The sequence below is a fragment of the Podospora pseudoanserina genome, chromosome 3 (genome assembly GCF_035222485.1).
Source record: "Podospora pseudoanserina strain CBS 124.78 chromosome 3, whole genome shotgun sequence".
NCBI classification, from domain to species: Eukaryota; Fungi; Ascomycota; class Sordariomycetes; order Sordariales; family Podosporaceae; genus Podospora; species Podospora pseudoanserina.
The window spans coordinates 3,523,134-3,548,990 of NC_085922.1; the positions used below are offsets into that span (position 1 = coordinate 3,523,134).

Consider the following 25,857-nt stretch of genomic DNA (forward strand, 5'->3'; position numbering starts at 1 on the left):
GTACGGAGCACGGAGTCCAGAAGGAAAGAACCATGCCAACACCAACTCACCCCTCTCGACTTTCCCTGTAATAGTGAGTCAGATAAGCTCTCCATCTTCCTTTAAATTTTCTCACCCTTATCATCTTTTCAGGTCTAAACCCTCCAAGCGACACACGAGAGGGGTAGCTGGGCAGACTTCATCTTGACATCGTCCCAGTCATTGTACTGTTGGCCGTGTGAGGTTGTTAGTCACCACACTCCCTCAACAGAACGGCCAATTTCAGCTGTCACTCATTCAACAACTGTGTGCCCTTCGTCTCTTCCCTTTTCAAAGCCAGTTCCTACAACTCACTCGCCACCTTTACTTTGAACAACCAGCTCAGACATCATGACAAGAGTGACCATGGACACGAGCTCTTTCAGCTCATTCACTCCCCGGGAGCCTCAAACCGACCGCCCTCCAAGAGATCCGGCCCCTCCCACTCCCTTTATCTCTTTCATCAAGCCTCAAGGCCAGCTCTGGAACTACAACCGGCACAAGACCCACGATGACCAGCCAGGCAACATCCCCAAGGCTTTCCTCGATGCCATGAGCGTCAGAGAGAAGGTCTACGTCGAAGAACAGGGCGTTGCCTTGGAGAACGAATTCGACAGTGACGACCACCGTAGCTGGTACCGTCTCCCCCCGTTTACCCTTTTTGAATTCATAACTAACACCCTGCTCTAAAAGCCACTGGGTAATCTACGCCTCTGTCCTCACCACCATCCTCCCAGCCATCCTAGACCCCCGAACCGGCAGGCTCGTCCGCCCCCGCGTCACCAGGACCACCTCCCTCCCCATCGGCACCCTCCGCCTAGTCCCCTTCCCCCACTCAGCCCACCCCCGCAACGGCGGCATCTACTTAAACGGCCTCCTCACCAACGTCGGCGACCCCGTCCGCCCTAGAAGCAGCGAGACGGTCCAGGCCCTCCAGCCCCAGGAGATCCAAGGAGGCAACCGTCGCAACTCCCTCTACATACGCGACTTCCCCACCACCTTCCACAACGGTCAGGAGCCGTACGTGAAGCTCGGTCGTCTGGCTGTCCTCAAGGAGTACCGTAACAAGGGAATCGCGGGCCAGCTTGTGCGCGCCGCAATTACCTGGATGCAGACGAATTACACCATCTTCAACCCTAGCCCTTCCGTGTTGGGCTTTGACAGACTGGGCATGGACGTGACGGGCCAGCTGCCTAAGTGGCGGGGCCTGTTTTGCATTCATGCGCAGGAGGAGGCGGTCAAGGTCTGGGAGAGGTATGGGTTCAAGGTGGACGAGAAGATGGGAAAGTGGTGGGAGGAGGGGATCCCGCATGTGGGCATGTGGTTGAGGGTTCCGGTTGGCAAGGGGGGTCATACTGTTGCCTGATCTGAGGAGATGGAGGCCTGGTGTGGTTTTTATTGCTCTTTTGGAATGGCGAGTACAAGTGTCTCTCGTCCAGGCTTGATGCCTTTTCCCTGTATTCTGCTGGCCAGGCATGCTTTTATTTCAAAACAGAGAAACTCTTCATGGCTATGGCGTTTTTTTGGGAGCAAGAGGGCAAGGAAAAGCATCTGCTGGCTCGGCTGGCTTATGATAATCCCCTGGCAAATGGGTCATTTATCAAGCACCTCTCTGTTCATCTGTCTGAGCTCGAGGTCATCTTTGCAATGTGTATGATAGCAAGCGTTGGAGCACCGGGGCACTGAAGGTTCTTTGCTTTTTACTTCGTAGATTTATGGGGAAACGGTCTCCAATCACTGAGACACAGATTATAGCCCCCCATCTCTATGGTAAAAAAAGACAGAAAAATACAAAGAGATGTAGAGGAGGCCACACACACACAAGAAAAGACATGTGCACATATGGCATGGTATTTTTGACACCGATGACGCCTTTCGGAAATTGACGATTTGCTCCCTTTTTATGAGAGACCCCTATTTGTGCCTGTTTAACAAGAGTGCCGTGCAGCCATCCCAGACCGTAATGGGCAAATGCATCCCTGCAAAACAAGTCGTAAAATCCGTTCCACGCCGCACCACATGCCTTCCACCAGAGACACCATTTACCGGTTGCTCTTGGCGACACGCTCCAACTCATCCTTCTTCTTGATGGCATAAGAGTTGCTGGAACCCTTGGCGGCGTTGATGAGCTCCTCAGCAAGGCACTCAGCAATCGACTTGACGTTGCGGAAAGAGGCCTCGCGGGCACCAGTGGTGAGAAGAGAGATGGCCTGGTTGACGCGGCGGAGGGGAGAGACATCGACGGCCTGTCTGCGGACGGTACCAGCCGAGCCGATACGGGTGCTGTCTTCGCGGGGACCGCAGTTGACAATGGCGTCAACGGCAATCTGGATGGGGTTCTGGTCGGTCATCAGGTGGATCTGTGCGTGATGGTGTCAGTTCTCTCAGATCCTCCAACTTCCTTGGGTGCTCGGTGATGCTCACGATCTCGAAGGCATGAGCGACGATGCGGACTGCCATCATCTTCTTGCCGTTGTTGCGGCCGTGCATCATGAGGGAGTTGGTGAGACGCTCAATGATGGGGCAGTTGGCCTTACGGAAACGCTTGGCAGCATAGCGACCGGCAGAGTGAGGGAGGTAGACGGGAGCCCGGATCTGGATGTAGTCGCTGAAGCACACAAAGTCCCGTTAGCCTCCAATTCCCCAGCCAGAGAGAGAGCAAGAGCCACCATGTGAAGCCTGCGTTACGAATCTCGAATATCTTTCGGTGGTTCGATCGGCGCGCGCAACTTCGCAATCGGGCTTCCTGCTCGGGTTCTGATCTTGCGACAAAGGTAGAGGGCTCTTACGTCAAGGAGATATCCCGGATCTCGACATCATCGTAGCTCCAGCGGTCTGTAATTGACACCAGTCAGTGTCTGAGTTCCCCATCTTCGAGTTTTGTCGCTTGTTGAAGTCGTCCCGCAGTCGAAATGGGGGTCTGCTGCATGGGGCAAAATAACGTACTGAAGAGCTTGATGCTGCCAACCTCAGCGGCAACCTCCTTGGGGAGGACCTCGTAGGCCTGAACTTCAACGCCGGCGTCAGACATGATTGCTGGTGGTTGGCTGTCGTGGTGGATGGATTGATCGAAGTTGGCGTTGGGGCGGGCTGCACAGCAAGTCTTCTGAGTTCGGGAGTCGTGAATTTTTTGGTGGCCCCGCTTGAGGTGGTCAGGGCGGCCCACCAGCCACTCACGGGGCCGCATTCACCTTAGGGCTCGGTTGACCTAAGCTTTGCCAGAGAGCAGCGAACCTCTGTCAGAAAAAACTCCCCGCCTTTGACATTGCGACCGCTGGACCTCGACCTCTGACCCGTTCACCAAACCACCAGAACAGACATCCAAAATGGCTCCCGCGGCAACTGGTGCGAAGAAGCAGAAGAAGAAGTGGTCCAAGGGAAAGGGTAAGCTTCATTCATGTCGAAAATTTGATGCCCTGATGCCTCTGCAATTGGGGTTGGGGCGATGGCGATAGGCACGGTCGCAGACGCAGACGCAGACGCAGACGCAGATGGCTAACCTTTGGCAAAAACAACAGTCAAGGACAAGGCCCAGCACGCCGTCATCCTCGACAAGACCACTTCCGACAAGCTCTATAAGGATGTCCAGTCCTACCGCCTCGTGACTGTCGCCACCCTCGTCGACAGACTCAAGATCAACGGCTCCCTCGCCCGGAGGTGCCTTGCCGACTTGGAGGAGAAGGGCCAGATCAAGCAGGTCGTCAGCCACAGCAAGATGAAGATCTACAGTATGTTTGGTTGATGGTTCGCGACAGTAGCGGAATTGTGCTGACACGCTCTAGCTCGCGCCGTTACCGCCGCCGAGTAAATATTCCCACCAAAGACTTCATTTCAACGGACCTGACGGGCAGGACAAATAACGACTTTTGTTAACGGCGGTTCGCTTGGGGTTTACGGTTTCATCGGGTTATTTACGGCTACATCACTGGGAAAGGGGTTCTTTTTTTCAGCACGGTGTAGCATAGGGATCGGAAGCGCTCCAGGATTCCTTAGATCGGAATTGCATCAAGATACGAACAGAAAACGCCGCTCCGCCCGGCAGCCCGGAGCATGGAGATGTGATACCACACAATAAAGTCAGCATGCCCAAAAACTGATGACGTGACGAGAACTTTCTTTGGGATTGGAAGCGGAATGTGATGTATGCCGCGGAGGGCGCAGGAACCACGCAGCTCAAGACAGAAATCGAGACTGATTCCCAATCCAACTGTGCCAGTGCCTCTTCGTGTGCTTGTGCTCGTGCTGGCCGAGAAGCCCCCGAGTTGATGACATCACTTGAAGACTACGCGACCACGCGTTAAGTGCAATAGACTGGCCATTGGGGTGTCGACGACGAGGAAAAGATATGCAAAGTGTGTCGGTGGAGTGTGTCGATGCCTTCTCCAGTCCATATGATATATTGCTGCTGACTCTTTGCCGCGCCGAGCCTCTCTTTGTCCTGATCTTCTTCGATTGTTCGAGGGTTGTTCGAGCAAGCTGTTTGTTGGAAATCTTATCTCAGTCCAACATGTAGGTCTCCAAGCAAGCCCGTCATGCCGTAATTATCGCCAGTATATCAATAAGGCAGTTGGGTAATATTCATGCAGCTGCTGGTTCCAAGACACCGGATCATTCCGGAGGTTGGAGGTCTCGGCCCTGAGATGAGTTGGCAAAAAACCACAACATTCTCTATTCGTCCACTCAAACAGACGTTGGAAGGCACAAACAACAACCAAAATCCACCACAACCTCAGGGATTTTCCGCATCTCAGAATCGTGATGCCTTTCCATGTCTCCGTATCTCAAAAGAAAAGCTGAGGATCGTTGCCCTGTCCGGCAAGTGCCGTTTGACCTTTGCCACTGGTATCTTGACGCTGCCAAGGCCGGGAAGCCTGGGGAAAGTGTGGGATGCCGACAGGCCGGGAGGTCAAGACATGGGAGGATGATGCCATCTGGATATCAAAATCGAGGGTTCACCTTGCTTATAACCTGTCAACTTGTCAGTTCTTCAGGGTCCTTTCCCAACTCCAATTCGAACAGACATAGCAATTGGATCCGGCCAATTGGTTGCTGTCGGCGGCGTTGATCGGAAACTTTTTATTAGCCTCGTGGAACCTTTACAGCCGAACGGGGCTAGAAGAGTGGGCAGCGATCCTTGTGAATTTTTTACCATGATCGAAACCCGGCCCGGCGATAAAGCACTTTGCACTTTTCAAGGGGGAGAAGGGGGCTTGAAACTTCGGTTGAGAATCGGTCTATGAAAGTTTACACTTTGAAGGCGGCGGGCTGGACTTGCGGTGACAGCTGCTGCATGTGAGAAGTTGGAAGGAAGCCCACACACAACGCACCCCGGGCGGTCGTTGATGCAATTCCAGGCAAAATCCTGCCACAGAAAAATGGCTCCCCTTCGGCCGCTCACTACCAGAGAAAGAAAAAGACTGGAGCCTCGGGCTTAACCGGCAGCTGCGTTGCTGTTAGCGCTACTGTGCCGGCCAGTGATAAGGCTGGAAATGGAGCAGAAAGGCAGTGGATGGCTGGCGATGGCCCGTGCCCACACTGACAAGGGGCGCCGGGAAGACTCGCAAAGCTCAAAAGCTGGTCTCTTCCAAGGCCCACTTGTCGAATTTTTTTCCCTCTCCCCCCCCAAACCCTCTCGTCCGCAGAATTTAATTCTCGCGACCTCCCCATCTCTTCCCGTTTCCAATCTCTCACCGCAGAGATCTCTCCACTCATTCTTTTCTAATCGAGGCCGACTTGATCAGAAATCTTCAAAATGTCTGACGTTAAGCCTCACGTTTTGGGCATGCCCGTAAGTTTAACCTCTCTGCCGCCGTCATCTCCGTTAATTCCCTCGGATCCGTCCACGCCGGCGCCCACGAAACCCCTCGGAGCCCTGTCGTCATGAATGCCATCACCAATTGACCCCGACGACTCGGAACAATGGTCTCTTGGATGATGGCCTTCATGATGGCATCCTCCCGAGTGCTGTTGGGCACCGGCTGTAGCGGTTACCCCTCCAAACGGACGATATCAGAATTGTGCGCAGTTTAACTAACATGTTTTGCAATAGCCCTTCGTGGTGGACTTCTTGAGTACGTAGAACCCGAAATCAACGACCGGACGAACACATTCACATTCGCTTTCTCTTTTGAGAATGCTGGGTGTCGGATATCCCTCGCTGCGCCGCAGTTGGTTGGGCCTCGCAATTCATAACAGCATGCTGACAACATACAACAGTGGGTGGTGTCTCCGCCGCCGTCTCGAAGACCGCTGCTGCTCCCATCGAGCGCATCAAGCTTCTCGTTCAGAACCAGGTACGTTGTTACCGGGCACACATCTGCCCTCCCGGACTGCTCTCTTGTGGGCGGGGCGGCTAGAATTGCTGCATATGCTACGGTGGATCTATCTGATCTCCGCTGTCACGTGCCAGCAGCTACAGCCCTCCCTGGAGAGCAGCAGGTCCCGCAACCACACATTTCTGAGGGATCACTAACAACCCTCCAGGATGAGATGATCAAGGCCGGCCGCCTCGACCGCCGCTATGCTGGTATCACCGACTGCTTCAAGCGTGTCACCGCCGACGAGGGTGTCATGTCCCTCTGGCGTGGCAACACTGCCAACGTCATCCGTTACTTCCCCACCCAGGCCTTGAACTTCGCTTTCCGTGACAAGTTCAAGAAGATGTTCGGCTACAAGAAGGACAAGGATGGCTACGCCAAGTGGATGGCTGGTAACCTTGCCTCCGGTGGTGTAAGTTTTGCTCTGGATCTGCTGTTCGCCCGAGGCCTGTGCTGACATTGATATCTCTAGGCCGCTGGTGCCACTTCCCTCCTCTTCGTCTACTCCCTTGACTACGCCCGTACCCGTCTGGCCAACGACTCCAAGTCTGCCAAGGGTGGCGGTGCCCGTCAGTTCAACGGTCTCATCGACGTCTACAGAAAGACTCTCGCCGCTGACGGCATCCGCGGTCTCTACCGTGGCTTCGGTCCTTCCGTTGCCGGTATTGTCGTCTACCGTGGTCTCTACTTCGGCATGTACGACTCCATCAAGCCCGTCCTCCTTGTCGGTGACCTCCAGAACAACTTCCTTGCCTCTTTCGCCCTTGGTTGGTGCGTCACCACCGGTGCCGGTATCGCCTCTTATCCCCTTGATACCGTCCGTCGTCGCATGATGATGACCTCCGGTGAGGCTGTCAAGTACAAGTCCTCTTTCGATGCCTTCCAGCAGATCGTCCGCAAGGAGGGTGTCAAGTCTCTCTTCAAGGGTGCCGGTGCCAACATCCTTCGTGGTGTCGCCGGTGCTGGTGTCCTGTCCATCTATGACCAGCTCCAGGTCCTCATGTTCGGCAAGGCCTTCAAGGGTGGTTCCGGCTAAATGCACTTAGCCATTGTACAAACACAACAATGACAGGGGAAGGATGGTGGCGGTTTTGGTGAAGAAGAGATGGGTAGACAGGGTGGATCCGTTCGTGGCCGCATGGACGTGCTGGGACGGTGGAAAAACACTTGCGGGTTAAAATTGGGCATGTCTGGCGTTATGGGACGCGGATGGGCCGAGGGTTACTCGCTGTAATTTATACTCTTTCAGCCATTCCTGGTGTATTCCTCGTCACGATGGGATTGCTTTGCCACTCCTGGCTATTTCCTTTGGTTGCATGCGAATCATAGATCCTTGACAGTACTGAATTTGCGGTTTAGAGTGATTTTTCTCATCCTTGCCTACTTTGTGAGATGTCATTTTGTAAAAGATATACCTCCTTCCATATATCAACACCAAGGTTGCCAGTGATATGGATGGAAGACCAGAATGGTGATGCTTCGCCTGACAAACGGTCACGTTACGTAATTGGCCAGTCGCGTCACGCTTCCCAATTCCAATCTTTCAACTTCAACCTTGTTCAATTAATTAAACAAACCCCAACCGCCCCATATTCCTACCTAACGTCGAAATCACCTTTCATCTCAAGTCTTAGCAGAACAACTATTCGACTTGCTAGGTATATCAGCATGCCACCAAAACAGTCTACCGGTGCGGGCGGCCGCGGTCGACCAGCCGGGAGCGTTAACAAGTCCAGCGCTGCTGCAAAAACGGCAGCCAACTCGAGTAAACGCGCAACAGCCAATACCACTACTGGTGCCAACAAGAAGAGAAAAGCCACACTCTCCGACGAGGAGAACGACTCTGGCAGACGACGAACCCAGCCAGAAGTGGAGGAGGAGGAAGAAGACGAAGACGACGAAGACGACGAAGACGACGAGAGGGAGTCGATCCCGCCTGAGCTACTCTCAAAGATCGTTCACGAGCTGTTTGAGCACAAGGAAACCAAGATCACCAAGGACGCTAACAATGCTCTGTCGGGGTATATGGATGTTTTTGTGAGGGAGGCGATCGCGCGAGCGGCTGCGGAGAGGAAGGGGGTTTTTTTGGAGGTGGAAGATTTGGAGAAGGTGGCGGCGCAGTTGGTTTTGGATCTTTGAGGTTATGGAGGAGTTTGGGACAGTCAGCATATGGGCAAGAGCCAGGACGGTGGTCACCGACGACAAGGCTGAATGGACAGTGGGGCTTTGGTTGTGAGGCTATTTATACGGCATCTTCAGGGCAAAGGCAAAGTGGATGGCCGCCGTTGAGTTGGTTTATGGCGGATGGGTAGCGGATAGTGTTATGGTAAGGAAGAGAGGGGGTTTACCAGCACGCAACATCCGGCCGATCATCTTTCAGATGCCGGCCAGGAGACGCAACGGAACAGGTTCGTTGTTTAAGCCGGGCCAGTACCGATGCAGGAGGGTGATGTTTATTGGCCCTGTGCTTTGTTGTTCCTGCTTTTCTGGGGTTGGGGGCGTGGGATGGAATAGAATACAAAATGTCTAGGAAAAGGCAGATGGAGTCGGACTAAGTCTACTTTGAGGGGATTGATGAAGGGAGTCCTCCTCTAGGAAGGCCTTCTAATACAAACAAGTCTTTAGACATGACTCCGATGCTGGCACATGACATAAAACGACAAGAGACCATGAATCGAAGCGTCAGTTCGGACGATGAGTTAGGAAGATGCTGCGAATCCGCCACCACCCCCATCAGCTTCTCCAAAAGTCGGTGCGTATGCATGTTTTGGTAGATCGGGCTGTTGAATCTTGGAAAGCTATCAATGAGAAACAAAAGCGACGCTACGAATAATAGTCCTCCTTGGATTTGCCGTGGATGTTTCGACAGGGTGAATGCTTGTTACGGGACCTGCACTCCGTAGGGGAAAAGCTAAGATATGGATGACAGAAAATAAAAAAACCCCAGCAGCAAGCGCCGACCAGAAGATGTCGCTGTGTGAGCCGAGGCGCTTGGGGGAGAAGGCTGAAACCGAGAGCTGTTTGACATGCGTCACAGAACCCGCACTCTGTGGCAGAAGAAGCCCGTGCATAGGTCTGGTGGGCGGCCCCCCTGCCAACCCCTGTTTTTTCTGGAGAGCCTCCACGGTCACCCGCTCTTCCAGCGGCGCCAACTGGACAACAGCAAACCTTATTTCGGCTCCATCTGTGTCCGAATCCACTCAATTCGACGTCAACCTCGACTTCTTCTCCATGCTGGCCACAGCCGCCCCAGGGCCACGAGGGCAGCAACCGCTGTGGCTTGCTCCCCGGGGCTGTGGCCGGCGATGGCACTGGATCAGAGGCTTCATCGTCAGCCGGCATTTGCAGCGCTTCCTTTGACCACGGCGTTTATCCTTTTGCTGTCAGGACTTGGCCACGCAAGAGAAGCAAGCCCAAGACCTTCAAAGCCACACGGAAGACACAGACATCCGGGCGGCTGCTATGAATATATACTACATTGACAAGGTGCTAACAAAGTGCCATAGGTATTGGTGCAGCCAAGCGAGGGGTAGTTGTTAGTGAAACGCCGCATCGAGGCGGGAGAGAGATGGCTTGTTCCCAGCAGTCTGGAACCAGTGAGATTCTCATCCATGTCCCCCAAAACACCATCTCAGGATAGCTTGCCACCACACAGACGAACCCATGATGCGTTCGCAACAACATCAATTGCCAGCTGCAAACACGAGAAGGACCTCGTTCAGCATTGATCCTTGATATAAACCAATTTCCTTTGGTTTTTCTTGGTGGCATCGCAGCTTTCCTAGCCTAGCGCCGAGAGGTTACGGTCAAAACGTCGAGACGTTTCAAAGACCTCACCTTGGACCCCCCGGCCCTTGCAAGCACCCCCTGTCCCCCCTACCATTCGGATGTCTCGAGATGCGCTGCAGGTGGATGCGTGCGAGTGCACCTTCAGACGATCCTTCACTTTCCCGCCGGGACCATATTCATGCTTTAAATCACGGCACGTCCCAGACCTCCTGGCCTGACCTTCTCTTTTTTCCTCTTCATCTGTCCATAGTCTTCAGTTCAGGTGTCGTCCTGTTTTCTTAATCTTTTTCCTCTCTCTTCTCTTCTTCGCCGTCAACCATTCTTTTGACCCTTTACCAACTACCAGGCTAGACCTGTAATATTCACACAGCGCCAGTCGCTTTATTATCAGAAAACAACTTAACAAACACTCTCTTTTTCGACGAGCCGGACACTCGCTTCAAACCTCCCCTTTTTATTTTATCACCAAACAACACAAACCCACACACACATATACCTCAAAATGCAGTTCAAGACACTTGCCCTTGCCGCTCTCGCGAGCTTGGCCTCCGCTCAAAGAACCTGGGTTGTCACCGTTGCGCAGAACGGCAGCCTCACCTTTTCCCCGGACAACATCAAGGCCGCCCCAGGCGAGTTTGTCCAGTTCCAGTTCCTCGCTGGCAACCACACCGTCACTCAGTCCACCTTCGACAAGCCATGCCAACCCATCGCCATGCACAGCAACGCTACCGGCTTCCACTCCGGCTTCCAGCCCGTGGCCGCCTCTGCCTCGATGGGCATGATCCCCACCTACACCATCCAGATCAACAACACCAACCCCCTCTGGCTCTACTGCGCTCAGGGCCGTCACTGCGAGAACGGCATGTCCATGGTCATTAACGAGCCGTACGTTTTTTCCCCTCTACCTCTTCAAACTGAAGATATGACAAACTAACACATCAAAACAGAGCAACCAACCCCAACCGCACCCTCGCCAACTACAAGGCCCTTGCCGCCCAGGCTCAGACCATTCTCCCCGGCGGCAGCGCCTCGGGCGGCCAGACCGGCAGCACCGACTCCCCCACCACACCCCCCACCGGCACCACCCCCGATGGCGAGACCGCCCCCGGCACCGAGACCTCCGAGAGCGCCTCCCCAAGCGTCACGGCCGGTGCTGGCATGCTCGCCGCGCCAGGAGCCTTTGTGCTCTTTGCCGCCGGTGCTGTCGCCATGCTTCTTTAATGTCCTTTTTACCACCTGGGTATTAGAGTGATGTTTTTTTCAATTTCAAAAGGCAGGAGGAGGAATTTAATTTTTTTTGGGACTTGTTTCAACGGGATAAACAGGAGGCTACCTATCTAGCCCTCGGGTTTTGAGGCTGGGTGAGTGGGGATGATGATACCAAAGAGAGAAAGAGCCTGGTGAATGGAGTCGTTTTATGTTGTTCAATTCTAGGGGGAGATATCTTGGTGTACATAATTCTTTGTTGTGGTTGCATGATATCGCCCCGGTGTTCTTTTTTTATTGTTTTTTTTGACTTGGGGCTTATTGCAAAAGGAAACCAATGTGTTTTTCTATTGCATTTTTTAGCTGTATCAAAAATTTATATGTGGTGTTGTTTATGGTAACCTTTTCGTTCAAGAATATATGCCAAGTATGGTGATCATGAAAAATGCAACGTAATATGGCTTGAAGTTTTGTATGACAATTTGACTAAACAGAAAAGTCCACGTATATGATACATCCATAATGTTCCCTTCCCCAAAAAAGCCCGGAAAAACAAAACTCGCTTCTTGACTATACCTATATAGCTAATAACCTTATTCATCCTTCTGCCCCGGAATTTTCCTCACCTTCCTCCCCTTCGCCGCCGCCTCACACAACGGCCTCCTCGGCTCCGTCCCCGGCCACCCCTTGGGCATCTTGACATAGCCGACCTTTCTGTACTTGTCGCTCTTTGCGAAAAAATCAACCCAGTGCTTCAGCCCGTCGTGCACCTTTTTCAACGCCTCCTCCCTCTCCTTCTTTTTCATCTCCTTGAGCTCCGCGCGGGAGAAGTGCTTGTCTACGGCTGGGTCGTCCAGGGGGAGGTACATCTCTTCCACCCCCCTCATGTCGGGGGAGCGGTCTTCGGCAAAGCAACCCGTGACGTAGGCGCGGGCGGCGTCGCAGCCGGCAAAGTAATGGTAGGAGCCGCCGGGGCCGTAGGTGCGGCGGTTGGAGGAGACGTCATAGATTGTCCAGTTGATTGCTAGGTAGATGGGGAGGTCGGGGTTGGTGCCGTCGTAGAGGGAGAGCTCAGCTGGGGTGAGGTAGATCGGTCCTTGCTGCGGGGGGGTGTTAGTAACTGAAAGGGGACGGGTCGAAAGGGGGCGGGGGAAACGCACGAAGAGCTCCTTGTAGTAGGCTTTGGTTAGGTACTTTGGGGGGTTGGACATGCCCCAGAAGAAGGTCTCGCCGTTGGAGACGAGGTAGCTCAACCCGCAGGAGGCGAGGAAGAGGAAAGAGATGACACGGAGGGCGTCGAGAGCGATATTGGCGGTGTCGTACTCGTCGACATCATCTTTGGACTTTTTCTTCTTGGACTTTGGCTTCTTTACGGGTTGGGATGTTTTCTTGCTGGTGGATTCTGATTCTGAGGAGGAGAGCGTCTGAACTCGTTTGAGGGGGAGCTGTTGTTCGGTTTCTGAGGCAGAGGAGTCTTTGGCCTCGGGCTTGCGCCGCCGGACTGCGGGTTCGGGGGAGGCCATCGGGGGGGGTTTACAAGAGGGATTCAGGAGAGCTTGGGGACAAGTAGATTCAATTGGGGTGTTTAACGGTGGACAAACGGATATTGTACTCCGTACAGCAAGAGGTGGTATGTAGGAAGAGAAGTCCGGTATGGCCAGATCTCCAACGTTGTTTTTAACCGGCCATGCGAGGCTGAGAAGTGGGATGCGACGGAGGGATGGGAACTGACGGTCCGCGATTGCTGCAATCAATGAGTGACCATTAAACCCCCCTGTGCTTCTGCTTCGGTGAGCCGTTCCGCAATCTCGGATTGGAGCGAGGCTGCAGATGACTGAGAGCCCCGCTTTGGACCGCGAAGCTAGCTCACGCGTCGCCCATAGCAACTCCCCACAGTACAATATGCCGGGCTGTGGTTGGTCAAAATGGCCTGAAGAAAGCATTGGGCAGGTCAGTGGTAAATACAGCAACCCTGTAAAATTAATAACGCTCTGGCCTGTCTCTCCCTCAGTGGGACAATTTCCAGATTATCAATCCCAAGATTGCGATCACGACTTTTATGACTGACCACCGCCTGCCATTGCATTCACCCTTTTTTGTCGCACATTTTTCATAGTGCAGGTCTAGCACACTTTTACACACAACCACAACCGTATCCTACCCATGGTATTCTGGGCACGACACGAGCTTTTATCTTGATCCGAACCCTGATAACAAACGAGAGTGAGGGTGTAAATAGACTTCGACGCACGGGGAGAAGCCACCACCCCCTCCGCAAGACAAAAAGACAAGACAACACCCTGTCGTCATTCGGCAAACCACCTACCAACTGCGCAAACCCAACATCAGTCCTTTACAGAATCGCTTTGCATGACACCACAATAACATATACCTTCAACACTCGACCATGTCTATGCCGTCGAGTCCTGCCGGTGGCGGCACCACCACCACAACACCCCTCCAGCCCATGTCGCATAACCAACAACGCGAGCGCGATCCCGCTCTCTTCTCGCCCACCCAGACTAGAGGTCGCGGCCTGACCCTCGGAGCTTCCACGGACAATGCGCGCGACAGCTCGGTTCACGAAAAGATCAACCAGTTCAACTCGCTCGCCGTGCAATCAAAACAACTCGAGCGCAAGACCGCCGATGCCGCCCTCAAGCGCGCCATGCTTGGCCGGGAGGAGGCCGAGAGCGAAATGCGCCGCTACCGTGACGAGTGTAGAATGCTCAGGAGGTCGGTAGAGGAAGGGAGAGAACGGGAACGAAAAGTGGGCGAGAGACTGGAGACAGTAATGGTATGTTTACGGTCCTTTTCCGATAGCTAATCCGGGCGCCAAGCAGACAAAGACTAATGCGGGAATAAACAAAACAGGAGAGCTATGGACGCGCAAAGGAGACACACGAACACACCAAAGAACTCTGGGAGAAGGAGATCCGTCGCGCCCGAAAGGAGACCTTCAAGACCCAGAGTGCCTTTGTCAAGCTTCAGGAAGAGCTCAAGAATTCTCGGAACGCCCACAGGTCGACCGAAGAGGAGCTTCATCGCGAAAAGCAGCTATGCTCTGAACGGGCACAGGACGCTTTTACCGCCAAATACCAGCTTGTAGCTCTTCAGAACCAACTTGAGCAGGCTCTCGAAAAGATCAAGACACTTGAGCAGGAACGTGACTCGCTCAAAACGATGGTCGAACAAGAGAAGCAGCTCCGGCTAGTGGCCGAGGAGGGCAAACGCCCCGCATCCGACGACGAGAGAATTACGCCACGCAAGCGACCACGGACATCCTCCATCAGCTCATCATCGTCCGATGTACCCGACTTTGAGGAGATCACCCGGAAATGGGAGTGGGAGAAGCAGCGCGCCGACAGGGCAGTGCAGCAAGTGCAGTTCCTCGAGACCGAGTGCCGGTTGAGAGTCTGCGCCGCGGCCAAAGCCTTTCGTCGAAGCAGTTCAAGCCGAGGGAGCACAAGCACTAGTCGTCGATCCAGCCCCCGACGCAAACGACCCAGTCTCTTGAGAATCGCAGATGCTGCCGACGCTGTCATCATTGGAGGCAACGCCGAGCCGTCTCCAGATCTCGCCTCACCAAAGCGTTCCAAGACCGACATGCTCAGGGAGGAGCTGGGCTCTCGGAATGACAGGTTCTTTACACCGGTTGAGCAACCTGTACGTTATTCTCGCACGCCGAGCGTTGACCCGCCAGATTTCGCGATGCTTGATAAGGACAGGACATCGCTACTGTCGTTGCTCGACGCCCCCCATAGAGAGGAGAGCCCAGCGTTGACGTTAAGCATTCCCACCGTTCCAGCACCCGCCCCAGCCGCAACAGTAAAGCAGGTTCTTCAGCAAGAGGAACCGGAATCGGATGTCGAGGTTCATAGATCGGTTCCGCATCCTGTGCCAGAGCCTGTTGTTCCCGTCCATCAGGAACCGTCCCCCCGTTCTGCCGCGCCTTCGACCGACCCTTTGCCATCTGTCAAGACCCTCAGCAACGAGCTACCAGCCCCTGCTCCGCGTCCTCACACCTCGAATTCGTTTCATCGGTTCCGGGAAGCCGCCGCCAAAGCCGCGCTTACTGTTGTGACAACCACGACAAAGGTGCCACTCAAAGACGAGACCAAGGACCCGAACCTCGCTTCCAAGATCATGAAGATGCAAAAAGAACAGCAATACCAAACTCCCAACCGAGGGAATACCTCAGCCGGGAGTGAAAACGAGTGGGACAAGCCAAGCTTTGACGTGACGAACCCGGCGCTGACGCCGACCATGACGAGGGAGGAGGCTCTAGAGCAGATAAGAGATCGGAGAGTCCGGGCTAGGAGTGCCGGGCGTCCTGGTGGTGCTGCTGGATCTCAGGGAACCCTGTCGAGGAAGGTGTCGACTGAGACGATGAAGAGTGGCAGCGGGCCAAGGGGGAGGGAGCAGGAGAGGAGGGATGTTAGCGTGCAGAGCGCGCCAACTGTGATGAACGGGAATAGGGAGCCCAGTAGGGGGGCGGTTGTGGGGGGGAGAAGGGTAAGGATTTGAAGTACGACGATAAATGATTGGAAAGTGGCAAGGGAGAGGAGGAGGAGGAGTCAGGATATGACATGATATCCCTTACTGTTTGGCTTTTTTTTTGTCGGCTTCGGATTTGTATACACCCCTCTCAGCACACACACACACACACACATACACACAACACCCAGTTTGCGGTTTTTTTCGGTTCAGGTTTTCAGCAGCATCATCATCACATGGAAAAAGGAAAGGGGGGGGGGTAACACAGGACATTTTTGCATTTCTTCAGGAGTTGCGAGGTTGTCTCCTTTTTTGTCTTCTCCGGGTCTGGATGCCAATGGATGGAAACTGCAAAATCATCATTACAACTCTGAAACTGGACAAAAACTGGGGAAACTTTTCTTACTTGGCGCTCTGGTGTCTCTTTTTTACTGGACGGACGGACGGCTGGCACAAACTTCTATAATACCCCTAACCATTTTGTGTTTTTCCTTTTTTTCTGTTTGGCTCTTGAAACCATTTTCAAGGAACGCATGGGGTTGGGTGGGAAAGTCTGGCCAAGCGTTTTGCGTTCAGGGGTTGCTGGTTGGTTACTGTCGACGATATCGGGGTGGTGGTGGTGCCGGCTTGACAGGCTTCACTGGTTGTTTAATTGACATTTTACATTGTTCTCATCACAAATTGCTTCGAATGCTGTACTCGACGGTTGGTGATGTATCACTACTTATTTCTACTTGTCATGAACTGCCATGTAATTAGAATCCGATCATGTCAAAAATCATCAAACTGTCATTGTCATCACCATCATCACCCCAATCCAATCATCGTTTAGGCCAAACATCAGTCCATCATTGCGATACTCTCGGTCTACTCCTCAGCTTCCCTTTGGCCCATTTCCAACTTGTGCGGATAAAAAAGACACAGACCGACCCGTGGCATTTCCATTCTCCCCAAAGGAATGACCAGCAACCGACATGGCCCTCGACTTCCTCCTGCCACCTCTGGCAGCCCTATGCTGGTCCTTGGTAGCAGACAGCTCCCTCTGCTCCATCATCGCGGCGGTGATCTCTCTGGCACTAACAAAGTACCCCAAAGATAATATCGCCGTGTCGCTCACCTGCTCGGTCGTTACAGCTGGCCAGACCACAAAAACATCCAGAAAATATGTGGCTTCGACCGGTGAACGAAGAGGAGGAGAAGACGTCCCGCTCGATGCTGCTCCCTTATGGATCCCCTTCAAAGCAGTCTTGGTGCTGCAATTGGCGTGTGCTTTTGAAGGAGATGTCTCGAGCGAGCATGAAGACTTGGCGCTGAGCGGCAGCCAAAGCTTCTTGTTGTTCAAATCGTCGTCCTCTGGGTCCGTCTCAAATTCCACTCGTCGTTCAAGCCTCTGGATGTACTCCCACTCCTTGCAAGCCTTGGCACAGTATGTCCTCAACTCGGAAACAAATGGCTGGCGTTTGGCCTCCAGCACAAGGCTTTCGAAGCAACTTGCGACGGATCTAACCACGGAATCGGTGCATTCGGTGCTGATGGAATCAGTGATGTTCCTGTACTCGGCAAGTGTCCGGAAGAGTACTGAGCGCAGGTGAGCCTCGACCTCTTCGTTTTCTTCGGCCAGATGGTCGAGGAATCTATTTAGCTCGGAGGATTTGTGTAGGAGATAGATGGGCTGGAAGATGGCATTGCGCAACTCATATCCAAGAATGGCGAGGAAAGTGGCTATTCGCATGTGTTTGGCGGTTGCGGAGTTGGAGACGGGGAGAGGGAGGATCCGATCAGTGCGGCTCAGAGCAGGGTGGCTCTTGATCGTGGTCCAGTTGACACCATTCAGGGGCAGGTCATCACAAAAGTATGTCTCGGCCAGTTTGACGGCAGAGGTGCGGATGGAGTCCATGATACTGCAACTTCACCCTTCAAAGTTAGCAATCATATCATAGTCAACTTGAACAAGAGTGAGGAGGACATACATGTGCTTGCTATTTTCCGTAATGGGAACCAGCCTGGCTGAAAACGTTGATAATCTCTCAAGCTTGGCTGTCTCCTCACTCAGCTCCTGCTTCACGGAGTCAATCTGCCGCTGCATCTTCCCCCTTTCGTCGCCCAGCTGCGTCTCATTGTCGGCGAGCTTCTTCTTGGCCTCGAGGTATTGGCACTCAAGAGTTTGCTTCTGCTTCAAGGCATCCTGGAGCTTTTTGGAAGCATCATCACCTTGCTTCCTAGCCGCGTCTAGACTTGCATGGAGTCTCGCAATCTGCCTGAGTGTATGGGTGTTGTCACGTTCGAGATCGCTGTATTCCTTCCGGAGTTTTTTGTTCTCGGCGCCAATGGAGGCAATTTGCTTGACGACCGGATGGGATGCCAACGTAGTAAACAAATTCTCAATGTCGTCCAAAGAAGGCTGAGTTGTTGAAGCGGTGGTGTTGGAGGAGGAGACAGTTGCCAGTCTCCCGGTGGACATGCTGGTCAGAGTCAGCTAATATTGTGGGGTTTAATCAGGTGGTTGATTAAGGGGGAAGACACGTTGGAGAGTATGACACCATGTGGGACTGAAATTTTGCCTGTTCGAATGTTGGGAAGGAGGCATTATGGCGGACAACCACCTTCTTTTCAACTTGCTCGACAGTTTCATCATCTGCATCATTGCTTGTCAAATCTGGCTGATTCTCTCACACCAACATCTTGTGCCACCCATCCCCTCTCGTGGCCAATAATGGCACGATGGGCCTCAGTGCGTTGATTGTCCAGCACCTTCCCACATGAAGCTCAGCCTTCCATTTCAAAGTGAAGCTTGTGGCCAGACTCCGAATCTTCATCAGGATTCTCACAGAAAAAACACTTTGATCATGACATGCGATGAGCCAGTGAGGCGAGCAGGTCATCACCCCCCCCCATGTTGAATGCAAGCCATAAATCAAGTCCGGGCCCGCCACCAATCAATGTTCGGTACTGTCTCCGGATAGACAGCCAATTGCCGGTGTCTTTCCGGAGCAAACGGACTGATAGCATTTGATCCATATGCCTCTTTCCATCGGGATGATGCCGTGGCATGGAAACTTGAAAGTTTGACAATGGAATTGTGATAGAAGAGCCAATGCTATTTTTATCTGCTGAGATGGCCAGTCATGACGAAATGCCGTTTTATGTTGAGTCGCAAACCAAGCCTCACTCTGCGGTTCTCCGTGGTCAGGTGGGTTTGATGAGATGGCTTCACGTGTAGGTTCTTTTGGAACAAACGGATTCAAGTGACCTTGGCCCTGATCTTGATAGCTGTCAGATTGTGATATCTATGTACCTAGAGCTATCAAACTCAATATGCTGTGCAACCATGCAACCATTACTCCGTTTGATAAAGACTACCTGCGGCCCTTATACACGCATATCTCCACACCCAACCTCAACAACTACAACGCAAGGACAGCGCGATTAGTTCAGTGGTTAGAATATTCGCTTCCCATCTCGCTCTTGGACAAGCGAGGGACCCGAGTTCGAATCTCGGATCGCGCAGCTGATACTGATTCGCTTCTTTTTGGTTAGCTTTGGTGCTAACATGGCAGGCGTGGTCAACTTCTTTTTGGCAGAAGGAGCGGAGGTGAGTCGGGAAGGGGCGGTGGACCCCTCGGCCCGAACTGGGTACAGTTCAATGGATTCATCTGAGGTTACCTGGTCGAGGACTAACAAAGAGTGGAGGTATGAGAATGATGCTCAACTGGAAACAACGGTTGATGGGCATGTGTTTTGAAAACGGATTAGGTACTTCAGGGTTGGGACTTGTGTTAGTTAGATACCTACCCAGTTCAAGACTCGCGAGGAGAGGTAAATGTGACTCCACTGCTAACTCGGTGACAACATTGTAACGGGTCTATTTGTCTTGTTAAATTGTTTAGACCATAGACTTGCTTATGTTGAGCGGTTGGAGTAGTTGTGGTCTCTGAGAAAGACACTGATTTCTGCGTGCCCTCTTCATATTCACAAACTTGACGTCCTAAGGCGAAGTAACGACTCGAAAGTCACGCATGTTGAGGTGAAGCAGCATGGCATTGCCGTTTAACCCACCAGGCTGAATGAAGCCTTCATCGAACGAATTATATGAGCATCGGTGGAATTAGAAACTTGATGCCACTCGCCATCTCATTGGCTGTAATACTAATTGCTATCACAGAACAGAGGTCTCCAATCTCGCGGCAGCCGATGCACGTCAGACTTTTCCACAAGCGACACAGCAGCTGTGCCTCCCATCTGTCTTGCGGAAAAGGAAGCTCCATGGTGATGCGGCCCGAGCTCCTTTTTGTGAAACGTCGCGAGTGCGGAAGAGACGAAGGGCACGAGCCACCCTGCGCCGCGAGCCACGCATCCGGCAACAGAAGCGAAGCCTCCCGAGCGAGAAAAAAGAGAAACGGGAACGCTTTCGAAGCACACCCCTGTCATAATCCTGCTGACATTTAAGGCTTCAATATTTCCAACTGCTGAGCCTCCTCTGACAAACTGATGTAACCAGCCTGTTATTTTATCATGGTGCTGAGAAGGCGCCTTTACTGTGTCTCTTTTTCTTTTCTTTCGAATGCAATGAATGAATGAATGAATGGATGGATGAATGAATGCGCCGCCAATCGATGAACTCCGCCGTGTTACCATCGTCTGTTTATCCCGAAACCACTGAGAGCTAGGAACCGGATCTCACTCGGCTCCATGGCCAGACCGGCCGGCGACCAGCTGAACGCTCACGCAGCACCAGCAACAAATGGCCATATGGGCATCTCGCAGCCATCCTCCTCTCAACCACTTTCCACCACCCAGCTTATCAGCCACATTCCCAAAATCCTCCCTCACGAGCGCGTCTTCCCCATACAGATAGGGTCTGAGCTCTTCAAACTATCCGGCGCATCGCTATCATCCGATGGTATGTATATCATCTGAGCGGGTGGAGGGAGTGAGCACAAATTGACTGACATGAACAGCGCCGTCGTACTTTTCCCAATACTTTCTGTGTCAGCTAAAACAGGCCGAAGAAAATGGAGAAGACATTTCCAACGCCATCCGGACCTTGTCCATCGATCGTGACCCAGACACTTTTAAAGACATTGCTCTACACCTTCAGGGTTATCATGTGAAACCGCGAGATGCAACGCACTTTGTGCGATTGTTTGCCGATGCACAGTTTTACAGACGTGAGACAACGCTGCTGTTGCTACTTGCTGCAAGGCCGAAGACATGTTGGGCTAACGCTGTGTCTTGCTAGTCCCCAAGTTGATGTCCCAGTTGTACGAGGAGAGCATCTTTACTACTATTGGAGAGCGCCAGTTTGAAATACCACGAGAGCTATTCAATGACCCAGGGAACTCACCCAACTTTTTCTCGCTGGGCTTTGCTGTCTTCTTTTCCTCACCAGACGAGCTATTTCCTGGCTTGGACAGAGAGGGGCTTCTTCGGCCACCATCGATTGTGCCCCCTGCGATCCCAACACGTAACGGGGATATTTTTGCCGAGCTACTCAACCTTCTCCGAGGATATCCGGTCAATATTCGCGATGAAGGCCATCGCGCAGAGCTACTCCGAGATTGCCGGTATTTCAACTTCAAAGGACTCGAGCAGCGTCTGATCCCGCATCAGATATCCTACAACCTGTCACGTAGACGACACGAAATTGTTCTTCGGCTCAGGGACATACTCAAAAGCGGTATCACGGTAGCTTCCGAGCCCACCGCACTCGATCCAGCCGCCGGATGGGTCAACTACGCCCGCCCGTTCGTCGACGAGAAATCTTACGAGCTAGTGCTCGAGATTGGCGATGAGAGCACCAGGCTACAGTTTGGACCGAATGGATCGACCCGAGCCGAGTTCTTTGGGGAAGTTAAGACTCGCGTGGCGAAACTTTTCGAGGTCATCTCTACCAAGCTCAACTTACCGCCCACAACACAGCCCCTCGGGTTGCTAATGGCACAAGGGGGTGCGAGCAGCCAACCAGCTACGCCAGGGAATACACCGCTTAGCGAGGATTTGGTAAGGGTTGTGATGGATCCCGAGGCAAGCGTCACGCTGGACGGAAGAGCCTGGAGCTTGGAAGAGGCGGGGAATAGCTCGGTGCCGTCATCGGCTGGGGGACTGGGTGGTGTGAGTGGCGGTGGTGAACAGAACTCGCCCTCGGCGTTACTGCTCTCTGTTCCAGCCCCACAGCCGTTTTCGAGGAAGAGGAGGAGGGTGGATATGAATGGCGGACTGGAGGAATGGATTGTGCGGACTGGGCAGTGGCGGCTGAGGATTCAAGGGGTCAAGAATGGGAAGGCGGCGGTAGAGTGTTGTTTGGTGGCGGTCAAGCTGGATGCTATGAGCTCGGAGCATGCTAGGAATCTGCAGAGGTCCTTTTTGGGAGGGTGACTTTGGATATGCTGGAAATGATACCTTGAGTTGTTGGATATGAGGGTGTTTGTATGTCGTTGTCATGTTGGAATTCATGGCATGGGATTATTGTGTTTATCCTATTACAAACTCTCTGTTTCTTTATTAATCAGCAAGCATTATTACTTTATGACAACAGGCTGTGACAGTTCAGTGCGGCAACGAATGGATGAGTGTTGCACTGGCACTGACTGGTGATTCCATGTTCCAGTGGGTCTCTTGGCCATCAGATGTTGCTGGCAAAGATATGGATCCCTCCCAAATTGAGATTGGCCTATCAATCTGGACCATGTCACCGTCAGGAGGCCCGCTCTTTCACTGTCCAGCCATCTCTTCCATGTCCCTTGGGGTGAGGCTTGCTGTGATGTATGCTGTATAGGACATATATGTATGTAGGTCGGGTGTCTGTAAGGTACAGACATAAACTGGTTGGGTATCTGTAGGGAGTGAAGCAAGTCGGGGCTCAGACGGCGAGACTGCCGGCATCCCGGACCCAGCCAGCCGGGCAGCAGACCGGGCTGGGATTGGACAGACACGACGCTCGGGCCAAGGAGTGATCACAACCAGCGGTGTTTTGGGGGGTGCTTTCTGCGGTGTGCTCAGTGCACGGCAGTGACTGGCTGATAAAGCACGGGCAAGGAGAGGAAGCGCGCTTGCCTGCTTCGGGGAACGCTTCTGTCAACAATCAAATTTCCCCACCACTGTCACCCAAGTTCGACCTTCAGGCTTCCGAAGAACGACCAACCTTCAAATTTCCACTTCTCCAGCCAAACCCGCCTGTTGTTATTGTTGTCTTGTGACCCAGCTGCTGTCTTTGGTTTTGCTGACAGGCTATATTCATATTGCACCTCTCTCTTTTTTTGCAGCAAAGAGTACTTCTGCTACCAAGTCAAGATGCGTGAGATTATCAGCTTGAACGGTATGTTTTTTTTGCCCCGACCTGAAGCTCCTTTTTTTTTCTCGGCGTGGCGCGCGTCTTTGGCCTCACCGCATCGGTTGGGGGCACCTCGATATCGGCACATACCACCGACTTAACACCACCCTTTTGGACGACTTTTGTGTTGATACTGACTTTCTCTGTCTATAGTCGGCCAGGCCGGTTGCCAGATCGCCAACTCCTGCTGGGAGGTATGTACAGCATCACCCCTCTCTCGACTCGTCCTCCTCCCCGGTTGCCCGCATCGTCATCAGAGCTGCCTCGCCTCGTGACAACACACCAGGCGACATCATGGCTTTCGATCTGCTCTGCTCGGCACCGATGAACACTACATTCGATATGCTTGATGGAATAGGGACTTTACTGACCTTACATGTTTAGCTGTACTGCCTTGAGCACGGCATCCAGGTATGCTCTCGTCCCCGATTTTTAGCGGTCGGAATATTGTGATACTGACCCGTTCACATCATTAGCCCGATGGATACCTCACTGAGGAGCGCAAGGCTGCTGACCCCGACCATGGCTTCAGCACTTTCTTCTCTGAGACTGGTGCGTACTTGGGACCTTTGATGATGTGTACCCTCATATCTTTTGGCCCAGCTGACGGATGTATGCCCAAGCAGGAAATGGCAAATATGTTCCCCGGACAATCTACTGCGATCTCGAGCCCAACGTCGTCGATGAGGTCCGCACTGGTGCCTACCGTGGCCTCTTCCACCCCGAGCACATGATTACCGGAAAGGAGGACGCTTCCAACAACTATGCCCGCGGTCACTACACTGTCGGCAAGGAGCTTATTGATCAGGTGCTCGACAAGGTCCGCCGCGTGGCCGATAACTGCAGTGGTCTTCAGGGTTTCCTCGTTTTCCACTCCTTCGGTGGTGGTACCGGCTCCGGTTTCGGTGCTCTGTTGATGGAGCGCCTCTCGGTTGACTATGGCAAGAAGTCAAAGCTCGAGTTCTGCGTCTATCCCGCCCCCCAGACCGCTACCTCTGTTGTTGAGCCTTACAACTCTATTCTCACCACCCACACTACCCTTGAGCACGCCGACTGCTCCTTCATGGTCGACAACGAGGCCATCTACGATATCTGCCGTCGCAACCTTGGCCTCGAGCGCCCCAACTATGAGAACCTGAACCGTCTCATTGCTCAGGGTATGTTTTTCCAGAGCACCAGACGTATTCTTTTTGAAACCTGCTGACATATCTTCCAGTCGTTTCTTCCATTACTGCCTCGCTCCGTTTCGATGGCTCCCTGAACGTCGATCTCAACGAGTTCCAGACCAACTTGGTCCCCTACCCCCGCATCCACTTCCCTCTGGTTGCTTATGCCCCCGTCATCTCGGCCGCCAAGGCTGCCCACGAGGCCAACAGCGTCCAGGAGATGACCATGTCTTGCTTCGAGCCCAACAACCAGATGGTCAAGTGTGACCCCCGCAATGGCAAGTACATGGCTACCTGCTTGTTGTACCGCGGTGACGTCGTCCCCAACGACGCCCACGCTGCCGTTGCCACCCTCAAGACCAAGCGCACCATCCAGTTCGTCGATTGGTGCCCTACCGGTTTCAAGCTTGGTATCTGCTACCAGCCCCCCCACCAGGTGCCCAACGGCGATCTGGCCAAGGTTAACCGTGCTGTGTATGTATACCCTGGCTGTTACGTATTCTATTTTGTTACAACTTGCTAACTATGTCTCTAGCTGCATGCTTTCCAACACCACCGCCATTGCCGAGGCCTGGTCCGCTCTCTCTCACAAGTTCGATCTCATGTACTCGAAGCGCGCCTTCGTCCACTGGTATGTTGGTGAGGGTATGGAGGAGGGTGAGTTCTCGGAGGCTCGTGAGGATCTTGCTGCTCTTGAGCGCGATTACGAGGAGGTTGCTGCCGATTCGATGGAGGGTGAGGATGTCGAGGCCGAGTACTAAGTGCGGAAGCACGGAAGCTACGTGTGTGGATACTCCGTGGTGGCAAAGTTTGGTATGTTGATTGTGGGCGAATCGCCTTGGACGAAGGGTTGTTGTTGTTGCACCGAGTCCTTTTAGTCATCCCCTTTAGGCCTGCGATATCCCGTTGGCGAAAAGAGGCTCTCTGCGTTTTCATGGGTATACTTCCTTGGCAAGCGCGGACCCAGTGAATTTTATTTTGTTAGACGGCAAGTGAATAGTGAATTTTAATGGAGAACAGCAGAATACCTGGAGGGATATTATAATGTTGTCTTGTTTTGTTTTGTTTTGTTTGGGGAGTGGGACAGACTGTGTACATAGGAGAGATCCCCCGGAGTACAGTATTTGTTGTCACACCTTAATGGTACTTTCCAAGTGATGCTCAATTATCGCGCATGTCTGCTTTCTGAGACCTGTACTAGCGAGGAGACGGGGTTATGTCTGCAACTGTCTGCAACAAGCTGCCATCTGCACCGTTGCTGCAGTTGCCGTTGGCTGTTGAGCTTGGGGGTTTACTGCAGCTCTGGCAGGACGACTTGGTTGGACCCTTGGGACCCAATCAAGGGTTGGGTTGCTGCCAAGGCGCTGTGACAGATCGAGGCATCCCCACTCTGCGGACTTTCCCGCCAGCTGTTTGGCTTCCAGGTTCCTCTCTGCTGCCCAAGGGAGCTTGGGGGAGTCGCAATCCCAGCCTCACGAACGTTGCCAGACCAGACCAGACTGGACGGTTGATTTTCCCCCACTCGACCACTCAA

At 53.1% G+C, this 25,857-nt stretch overlaps 11 protein-coding genes and 1 non-coding gene across 12 annotated transcripts; 9 read left to right on the plus strand and 3 right to left on the minus strand.

Annotated features, from left to right (window-relative positions):
- Positions 1 to 39: 39 nt before the first annotated feature.
- Positions 40 to 1,384, plus strand: QC764_310120 (uncharacterized protein; the record flags this gene model as incomplete). The annotated part of the gene is made up of 2 exons (XM_062946123.1): positions 40 to 653; positions 712 to 1,384. The coding sequence occupies exons 1-2, from the start codon at positions 370 to 372 to the stop codon at positions 1,382 to 1,384; spliced, it is 957 nt and encodes a 318-aa protein (XP_062802177.1). The 5' UTR covers positions 40 to 369.
- Positions 1,385 to 1,702: 318 nt separating this feature from the next.
- RPS5 (ribosomal protein S5) lies at positions 1,703 to 3,151 on the minus strand. The gene is made up of 4 exons (XM_062946124.1): positions 2,965 to 3,151; positions 2,808 to 2,853; positions 2,443 to 2,626; positions 1,703 to 2,378 (listed from the first exon to the last, which is right to left on the minus strand). Exons 1-4 carry the CDS (start codon positions 3,047 to 3,049, stop codon positions 2,061 to 2,063), a joined length of 633 nt encoding a protein of 210 aa, XP_062802178.1. The 5' UTR covers positions 3,050 to 3,151; the 3' UTR covers positions 1,703 to 2,060.
- Positions 3,152 to 3,344: 193 nt separating this feature from the next.
- On the plus strand, positions 3,345 to 4,067 carry RPS25 (40S ribosomal protein S25; the record flags this gene model as incomplete). Its single annotated transcript, XM_062946125.1, has 3 exons — positions 3,345 to 3,402; positions 3,537 to 3,746; positions 3,801 to 4,067. The coding sequence occupies 3 exons, from the start codon at positions 3,345 to 3,347 to the stop codon at positions 3,824 to 3,826; spliced, it is 294 nt and encodes a 97-aa protein (XP_062802179.1). The 3' UTR covers positions 3,827 to 4,067.
- A 449-nt stretch (positions 4,068 to 4,516) lies between these two features.
- Positions 4,517 to 7,720, plus strand: PET9 (ADP/ATP carrier protein). Its single transcript, XM_062946126.1, has 5 exons — positions 4,517 to 5,806; positions 6,068 to 6,089; positions 6,235 to 6,311; positions 6,502 to 6,747; positions 6,808 to 7,720. Exons 1-5 carry the CDS (start codon positions 5,771 to 5,773, stop codon positions 7,369 to 7,371), a joined length of 945 nt encoding a protein of 314 aa, XP_062802180.1. The 5' UTR covers positions 4,517 to 5,770; the 3' UTR covers positions 7,372 to 7,720.
- Positions 7,721 to 7,727: 7 nt separating this feature from the next.
- QC764_310160 (uncharacterized protein) lies at positions 7,728 to 8,474 on the plus strand (the record flags this gene model as incomplete). Its single annotated transcript, XM_062946127.1, has 1 exon — positions 7,728 to 8,474. The coding sequence occupies one exon, from the start codon at positions 7,728 to 7,730 to the stop codon at positions 8,472 to 8,474; it is 747 nt and encodes a 248-aa protein (XP_062802181.1).
- A 1,003-nt stretch (positions 8,475 to 9,477) lies between these two features.
- On the plus strand, positions 9,478 to 11,748 carry QC764_310170 (uncharacterized protein). The gene is made up of 2 exons (XM_062946128.1): positions 9,478 to 11,009; positions 11,072 to 11,748. The coding sequence occupies exons 1-2, from the start codon at positions 10,627 to 10,629 to the stop codon at positions 11,343 to 11,345; spliced, it is 657 nt and encodes a 218-aa protein (XP_062802182.1). The 5' UTR covers positions 9,478 to 10,626; the 3' UTR covers positions 11,346 to 11,748.
- Positions 11,749 to 11,775: 27 nt separating this feature from the next.
- On the minus strand, positions 11,776 to 13,123 carry QC764_310180 (uncharacterized protein). The gene is made up of 2 exons (XM_062946129.1): positions 12,491 to 13,123; positions 11,776 to 12,430 (listed from the first exon to the last, which is right to left on the minus strand). Exons 1-2 carry the CDS (start codon positions 12,851 to 12,853, stop codon positions 11,924 to 11,926), a joined length of 870 nt encoding a protein of 289 aa, XP_062802183.1. The 5' UTR covers positions 12,854 to 13,123; the 3' UTR covers positions 11,776 to 11,923.
- A 222-nt stretch (positions 13,124 to 13,345) lies between these two features.
- Positions 13,346 to 16,430, plus strand: QC764_310190 (uncharacterized protein). Its single transcript, XM_062946130.1, has 2 exons — positions 13,346 to 14,127; positions 14,205 to 16,430. Exons 1-2 carry the CDS (start codon positions 13,738 to 13,740, stop codon positions 15,855 to 15,857), a joined length of 2,043 nt encoding a protein of 680 aa, XP_062802184.1. The 5' UTR covers positions 13,346 to 13,737; the 3' UTR covers positions 15,858 to 16,430.
- A 271-nt stretch (positions 16,431 to 16,701) lies between these two features.
- QC764_310200 (uncharacterized protein) lies at positions 16,702 to 19,073 on the minus strand (the record flags this gene model as incomplete). Its single annotated transcript, XM_062946131.1, has 2 exons — positions 17,798 to 19,073; positions 16,702 to 17,728 (listed from the first exon to the last, which is right to left on the minus strand). Exons 1-2 carry the CDS (start codon positions 18,286 to 18,288, stop codon positions 16,702 to 16,704), a joined length of 1,518 nt encoding a protein of 505 aa, XP_062802185.1. The 5' UTR covers positions 18,289 to 19,073.
- Positions 19,074 to 19,247: 174 nt separating this feature from the next.
- On the plus strand, positions 19,248 to 19,334 carry QC764_0058090. Its single transcript has one exon. It is a non-coding gene; the product is annotated as a tRNA-Gly (tRNA).
- A 768-nt stretch (positions 19,335 to 20,102) lies between these two features.
- Positions 20,103 to 22,410, plus strand: QC764_310210 (uncharacterized protein). Its single transcript, XM_062946132.1, has 3 exons — positions 20,103 to 20,727; positions 20,786 to 20,995; positions 21,067 to 22,410. Exons 1-3 carry the CDS (start codon positions 20,517 to 20,519, stop codon positions 22,200 to 22,202), a joined length of 1,557 nt encoding a protein of 518 aa, XP_062802186.1. The 5' UTR covers positions 20,103 to 20,516; the 3' UTR covers positions 22,203 to 22,410.
- A 365-nt stretch (positions 22,411 to 22,775) lies between these two features.
- TUB1_2 (alpha-tubulin) lies at positions 22,776 to 25,084 on the plus strand (the record flags this gene model as incomplete). Its single annotated transcript, XM_062946133.1, has 7 exons — positions 22,776 to 23,142; positions 23,311 to 23,351; positions 23,542 to 23,568; positions 23,634 to 23,709; positions 23,781 to 24,314; positions 24,374 to 24,797; positions 24,859 to 25,084. The coding sequence occupies exons 1-7, from the start codon at positions 23,118 to 23,120 to the stop codon at positions 25,082 to 25,084; spliced, it is 1,353 nt and encodes a 450-aa protein (XP_062802187.1). The 5' UTR covers positions 22,776 to 23,117.
- Positions 25,085 to 25,857: the final 773 nt, after the last annotated feature.

What these genes read in the sequence shown, in the direction of transcription:
- QC764_310210 (XM_062946132.1), top strand. Translation starts at nt 20,517, where the DNA reads ATGGCCAGACCGGCCGGCGACCAGCTGAACGCTCACGCAGCACCAGCA. An exon ending in CGCATCGCTATCATCCGATG is followed by an intron (nt 20,728 to 20,785) that starts GTATGTATATCA and finishes TGACATGAACAG; the next exon opens with CGCCGTCGTACTTTTCCCAA. An exon ending in CGATGCACAGTTTTACAGAC is followed by an intron (nt 20,996 to 21,066) that starts GTGAGACAACGC and finishes GTGTCTTGCTAG; the next exon opens with TCCCCAAGTTGATGTCCCAG.
- PET9 (XM_062946126.1), top strand. Translation starts at nt 5,771, where the DNA reads ATGTCTGACGTTAAGCCTCACGTTTTGGGCATGCCC. An exon ending in CTCACGTTTTGGGCATGCCC is followed by an intron (nt 5,807 to 6,067) that starts GTAAGTTTAACC and finishes GTTTTGCAATAG; the next exon opens with CCCTTCGTGGTGGACTTCTT. An exon ending in GTAACCTTGCCTCCGGTGGT is followed by an intron (nt 6,748 to 6,807) that starts GTAAGTTTTGCT and finishes TGATATCTCTAG; the next exon opens with GCCGCTGGTGCCACTTCCCT.
- RPS5 (XM_062946124.1), bottom strand. Translation starts at nt 3,049, where the DNA reads ATGTCTGACGCCGGCGTTGAAGTTCAGGCCTACGAGGTCCTCCCCAAG. An exon ending in TGGCAGCATCAAGCTCTTCA is followed by an intron (nt 2,854 to 2,964) that starts GTACGTTATTTT and finishes TGTCAATTACAG; the next exon opens with ACCGCTGGAGCTACGATGAT. An exon ending in TCGCTCATGCCTTCGAGATC is followed by an intron (nt 2,379 to 2,442) that starts GTGAGCATCACC and finishes CATCACGCACAG; the next exon opens with ATCCACCTGATGACCGACCA.
- QC764_310180 (XM_062946129.1), bottom strand. Translation starts at nt 12,853, where the DNA reads ATGGCCTCCCCCGAACCCGCAGTCCGGCGGCGCAAGCCCGAGGCCAAA. An exon ending in CCTACTACAAGGAGCTCTTC is followed by an intron (nt 12,431 to 12,490) that starts GTGCGTTTCCCC and finishes ACCCCCCCGCAG; the next exon opens with CAAGGACCGATCTACCTCAC.
- QC764_310170 (XM_062946128.1), top strand. Translation starts at nt 10,627, where the DNA reads ATGCAGTTCAAGACACTTGCCCTTGCCGCTCTCGCGAGCTTGGCCTCC. An exon ending in TCCATGGTCATTAACGAGCC is followed by an intron (nt 11,010 to 11,071) that starts GTACGTTTTTTC and finishes ACATCAAAACAG; the next exon opens with AGCAACCAACCCCAACCGCA.
- QC764_310190 (XM_062946130.1), top strand. Translation starts at nt 13,738, where the DNA reads ATGTCTATGCCGTCGAGTCCTGCCGGTGGCGGCACCACCACCACAACA. An exon ending in AGAGACTGGAGACAGTAATG is followed by an intron (nt 14,128 to 14,204) that starts GTATGTTTACGG and finishes TAAACAAAACAG; the next exon opens with GAGAGCTATGGACGCGCAAA.